The 6,326-nt window shown below is 30.5% G+C and overlaps 1 protein-coding gene across 1 annotated transcript in view; it reads left to right on the top strand.

Annotated features, from left to right (window-relative positions):
* The window catches only part of LOC106459351 (calcium-activated chloride channel regulator 4-like), a 38,819-nt gene that overhangs the window by 25,703 nt on the left and 6,790 nt on the right, over positions 1-6,326 (top strand). Inside the window, exons 9-12 of the mRNA XM_022385826.1 lie at positions 310-552; positions 2,012-2,143; positions 3,607-3,748; positions 5,199-5,333. Coding sequence (XP_022241534.1) covers positions 310-552; positions 2,012-2,143; positions 3,607-3,748; positions 5,199-5,333 — 652 coding nt within the window. The remainder of the gene's footprint in view (positions 1-309; positions 553-2,011; positions 2,144-3,606; positions 3,749-5,198; positions 5,334-6,326) is intronic.

The following is a 6,326-nucleotide window of genomic DNA, read 5'->3' as shown; positions in this document are numbered from 1 at the left end:
ATATGCCTAATGATACTTTCTGATAGTGCTTAGCATCTAGTACAATCTGATATATTACAATTGTTTTATATCATAAAATACGTATCTGCATTTTAATAAATAACCCACCTTCCTACCCTATTTTCGAGGACGTTAAAAATATAAAAAAAGCTTGCCTACCAACCCTATTTTTCAGTATGTAATAGCATTTCAGCATTTAGTTCTAAAGTTTCTGAGCTATGACGTAGAATTTGCAGACATTTTTGATCAATATTTATACTGTGGTTATTTAATTTTGTTTACTAAAGAAGACTGATTTATTTTCTTCAGATTGCTTCCCAGTCCTGGGCTGGGTCAGTGAAAAACATCGCATTCGAGTTTACTGTTGACAAAACTGTAAGGAAAGACCTAAGAGTTTCATTTTATGGGAGAGACTTGAGTGACCCAGGAGAGTCACCAATTGCTCTAAGTAGCTTGAAATTGGTCGACCCAAGTGGGAAAATATTTGATAGAAGTGAAATCGTTAACAATAGGTACTTCACTGTCCTAGGATTTAATGAAAAAAAAGCAGAGGTTAGTGCAACAAACTTTCTTTGCTTGCTTTGATTTTTATAATAACGTAATATAAATTTCCCTATATTACTTGAAAAGGAACAATGAAAAATTAAGGTCAAACAAAGCGTTTTATACATAAGTCGTACATTAAAAACATGTAGCACGGAATACGTTTTTCAATTAATAACTGATGAAGAACATTTATATTCCTAAATACTGTGGATAATCACGTTAATGAAAGAGACATTATACATGTATTGCTGTGTATACCTCTAGGAATCACAACAGAGCGGACGGTGTAATATCGTCGAACAATTAATGACTAGAAAATGAACCCTGTTGGCATACAACAGTGGTCACCAATTACTTTCCACACTAGGTCAATTAAGATGACCATAAAGCCAAGAGCCGATTCTAAACTGGTAGGAAACTACATTGTTCTTCAAATATAATGTCCCTTACTCTTGAGTATTATGATTAAAAACACTATTTTTTGACATATCTGATCACAGTGTGGCACGAATCATGCTTTTGAGGGTCTGATGTGACCCAAGGGCAGACCATTATGAGCCACTGGCATATAAGGTTAATGTTTATTAAACGTATATCTGTGCATTCTAGGGAAAAATTTCCTGATTATTGTCTAAGGTTAAAAATAAGTCCTGGAAATTCTGATTATGTATGATCTATTAAAAAGTTCTGGCCTAAGAAGTTTCGAAAAACTTTTTTGGTATTACAAAATAGTGTGCATAAATATAGACATATAACAGTGTATTGATCATTATAAGGCAAATATACAAAACCCTCTAATTAATATACAAACTAACAATATACTAATCCATATACAAAATAGTATGTATAAATATAGACATATAACAGTGTATTGACCATTATAAGGCAAATAGACAAAACCCTCTAATTAATATACAAACTAACAATATACTAACCCATATACAAAATAGTATGTATAAATATAGACATATAACAGTGTATTGATCATTATAAGGCAAATAGACAAAACCCTCTAACTCTAGCTTGTTCGATGGGTGGACCTTTCTTTATCAGGGGTAAACTGTTCGTGATGAAGAAAGGCTCATGTTTCGAAAGCGATCGGGTTATAGGGTTTCGTATTGTGTTTCTAATAGCTTTTTTTTTTAAATCTATGTGCTTTCCTAGCATCATGAAGTGACCGTTATAAGTGTAAGCTCAAATATATATATACATATTAAAATAAATCGGTGTTGTTTATTTCGTTCGTTGCCATTACATTACTACCATGTTTGTGAAGCTCGTGTTTAAGAAGGTTTTTTGTATTGAATAACAAAGCGGTGTTTTTTCTTTTTGTTTTTTGTTGTTGTTCGTTTCGATTACACAACTGCCATGTTCATGAAGCGCGTATGTTCAGTAGGGTTTTATTATTGAATAACCAAGCTCTACTGAAATTCTGTATATAACGTGGACTTTCTATAATGTACAGGCTGGTCAATGGAAGTTTTCGGTGAATGTTAGAAAAACAACTAGTTATCCATTTCTTCTTTGGGTATCAGCTAAAGAATCAAGTGAAAAAAGAGCAATTACTGCTAATGTTTGGCTTAGTACCGAAGAAGAGGTAAGCTAACTTTATTGAAGGTAAATATTTAAATATTTCTTAAAATAAATAAACATTTATATGTGTGTGCGTGTACTAATAATCAAGTACTGAATTTATATCTTCTAGTATTACACACGCACCATGTTTATGTAACATACTTTGTGCTTTATAACAAAGTTAAAGTGGTCGTAACTCGAAAAATATATCAGTTATTATGTATTTATAACTTTTTCAGGCACATTGTGCTACTGTATATTAAAGGGGAAAAAACAAACACAATGTTTCTGACACAATCAATGACAGAGTTTTTATTAGCTGTTCCAGCCGACTACTTTTGGTAACAAAATTACTATTCAAGGCTTGTGAATGTCGTATAAATTTAGTATAACCTAAACTAACGCTGTATTCACAAAGTCTTTATGATGATAACTGTGTTACCGAAATTAGTCACTTGAAACAAATAATGCCGTTTTTGTTTTTTACTTTTAATATATTATATACTAGCTGGATTACCCGTCCCCTGGATATAAGTTATGTAAATTCATGATTAATGAAAGGTTATCTTAGGACATGAAAAGTTGCTGCCCTTATATGTAATAGTAAAACACGCCCATAAAAACTGCAAAACCCAAAATGTGAAACCGCAAGTCTTGTTTGTATCTCTACATGGAACTTCAATAAACCTCCACACCAAATGTGTTGCAGATCTATCCACCGGAGGTGAGGTAGTGGTAAAAAACGTCCATAAAACCGCAAAAATGCAAAACTGAAAAGTTGTATGTATTCCCGCATGGACTCAATGAACCTCCATACCAATTTTGGTGAAGATCCATCCACACCCTGCATACAATAGACATACTCCTGTATTTATACATATTTATTTATAACAATTGCGTGTTAACGTGGGTTAAAAAAATGTGTCTGGTAGAAAACTAGAAATTTCAAATTCAGGTTAAATGGTTTGATGCAAATGTATAAAGAATTAAAATATGAGTATTCCACAGGCGAAATGAGCAACATGTGTCTGTATTAAAATCTCGGTTATCGGTCTGTAAGCTTGAATACCAAACGCTTGCAAAGCATCGCAATCGAAAACGATTTAAAAATTACTTTTGACTGCAGATTTTTTTCGACAATAATTTTCCCCATAATGGTTTAAAATACAAAACAAGGAAAGTTAATTTCAAATATGTAAAAAAAAAGCATCCTAAAAAATAAAACAAGATCTGCTGTCCAATGTGATTTTAACCACATCGAAAGTATATATTCAAACCAACGTTATTCTCTCTCTTTTTCTTTTGTATTTACAAAAGCTAATAATAACTCAAATTAGTCTGTATTTGCAGCATATGTAATCAAGAAACGCAAATGTTCTAAGATGTTGAGACAAATTTCTAGAAAATAATAAGTTCGAAGATCATTATAAAAAATGCTGGAGGTAGTTAATATACACGTTTATTTTTACTCATTAATTTTTCTAGAAAAACATTGGTGGGCTGCCAATTGTTTATGTTGATGTTAGAAGTGGCGTTTATCCAGTTTCAAACGCAAAGGTGGAAACAAAAGTAGTTGACTCCAGCGGCAATGAGAAGTCGTTTCAATTGTTTGATAACGGTTTAGGTGGTAAGAACATTTTTATGTATTGTGAACAATGATTACAGATCAAAGGTTTTTTAGAGATGAAGATATCAACAGTTATTTGACTTATACCCGCAGGTGTTTTCAATGGCTTGTTTCATGTTATATGCTCTCATGCTCCCTCTATTGGTTATATGTAAAATGTTTATGTTTGGTAAGTTTTATTTTCCATTGAAACTTAATTAATATATATTATAATTATCCTTATTTACAATTATTGTTTAAATATGATTGTATTTCTAATAATATGAAATTTATAATGAATAAAGTAAATCAAAATCGTCATGTCGAAATTTACAAAACATAAATAAGCTGGATCGGGAAGGCTTACCCATCGGACATTGAAAATTATGTTTGGACTATGTTTCGAGACACTAGCAATTATACCATCTTGCTAACCATGTCTATCAAATTAGGCTAGTTGTTAAGTTTCAAACAATTAATTTTATTTAACTTATTATGGAAATTAAATATAAATATTTACTAAAACAATAAGATATAAACATTATAGAATTTTTATTACAAAATTTTTTCACATTGTAAAGAAAGTACAAATCATCATCGTTAGAATCATTATAAAAAAACAAACTTTCGCCACTCTAAATCGTCCATTGTAGGGAAAAACAGAATCTCTTTCAAATTTCTGTTTTTTCAACTGCACTTTTACGTATCCAAATGAAAAAAATGTTGGCGTTATCTACAGTTTTAAACTCTAGGAGTGGTGCGATATTATTTTAATTAAATACTGCTAATTAAAAAACAACAACAAAAACTTAATGTGACAAAAAATCAGTTTTGATTCTTATTATGAAACCATGAATATAAATTATAATCTCTTATTAATAAAAATTAATTGATGATTTAAGTAAAATACACTTTATTTGTATCGCAATTCCTATCCTAGTCAGATGTATGATTACTTAATCAAAAGCTCATGCTATTGTCCGCTTAGTTACTAGTTTGGTCGTTGTTTGGAATATACATTGCTGTAACTCTAAAGTTATGTTATTTGATAACGTTTTCAAAAATTAGAATAAAGCTATCATGAAATTTACTTCTTATAAGTTATTTTATAAAAAACAACAACAACAAAACATTTCTTTCTAATTAGGCCAGTTGTTTAGTTGTGTAATTAGATGAATAAAATATATGTTATTTAACTAATTAGATAATTCTTACATAAAAATATTGCATCTGAGTTTGCTGTCTGATTAGTTATAATTTGGTGTCGATCTTTGTTACGAATGCACTGAAGTTAACCCTACAATTTTGAGTTTGATGACGAAACGATTAATTGCCCAAATTATCAAGCATACTTTGGCAAACCACACATTATAATCTAAATATAGATACATGTATTTAATAAAACCACACATACGAATCAAAATTAAATGTTGATAAATATATTAAAATATTATAACCTCTGATTTTCCAGATCCAGATGTTACCCAGGGAGATGGGATTTATTCCCGTTATTTGACAGCCGTTTCTCGTAAGGGCTGGTATAGTCTTATCATCTACGTAGATGACAACAATGGTGCAGCAAAATTTCTGAAAGGTTTGGATTCAGGTAAGAAAAAACGAACACTTTATTTAACAATGACCTAAGACTAACTTTATGGGACCTTTCCATTCAAAGTAATTATACTACTCAAAAGAAAAAGAAAAATAATTAGTGAAAATTACCTAACAGTTTATAATTAACAAACATAGTATTCCGAAAATTGTTTAATTTCGAAGTCTAAGATCAAGGGAGGTCCAGTTGATCAACGTGCGTTATTGGGTGTTACTAGTTTCGGAATACTAAGTTTATTCATTATATCTGCTACTGTTCTGCTATATAATGTGAAGAACTGAATAGTGGTCAATGACACTTTTTTTTCACTTCACCTATCCAGTATATAGGTTTTTCTCATAGTGAATACAAGCCACATTCACACCAACTGTACGTTTGATATCTAACAGTTTCTTGCAAGAATACGAACCAACAAACCTATTATTTCCTGCAATCGTATTATTGAAAGATCATCGTTGAATAATGTAATTTGATTTGTTTTAAGAATAGAAGTATATACACACGACCGAAATAATAAATACTATTGTGCCATCTGTTGTGCTGAAATACGACAAGATCTCAATGGCAGAAATGGTGATTGAGGCTTATGAAATGTAAAGCCATCTATCGTACGGCACCATAAATAAAAATCCATAAACAAGTTTTATACTTTGGATATTCAAGATTCAGATAATTAGAAAAATAACTATAGTATGTGCAACAACCATTTTTTTCTAACAGAACACAATTTTAAATAAAACTACTCTCCTTACAAATAGAACAGGACTTTAACTAGGACTGTACGAGTGGGTTTGATTTTATTTTTATTGATGCAATTTTTAAATTTAATACTAAAAAACCGGAGTTCTAAAAAAAAACTATTATTATTATTATTTCTATAAAGGGTCGCACTTTTACTATATAGAAACATTACAGTTTATATCAGTAAAACGTATGAAAAGTTTCAGTTCTGTATATTGAATCATTTTAATGCAATTAGTTGCTTAT

The sequence above is a fragment of the Limulus polyphemus genome, unplaced genomic scaffold (assembly GCF_000517525.1).
Source record: "Limulus polyphemus unplaced genomic scaffold, Limulus_polyphemus-2.1.2 Scaffold596, whole genome shotgun sequence".
Classification (NCBI taxonomy): domain Eukaryota; kingdom Metazoa; phylum Arthropoda; class Merostomata; order Xiphosura; family Limulidae; genus Limulus; species Limulus polyphemus.
Note: the sequence above shows the minus strand (reverse complement) of the source record. Positions and strands in the feature narration are given on the sequence as shown.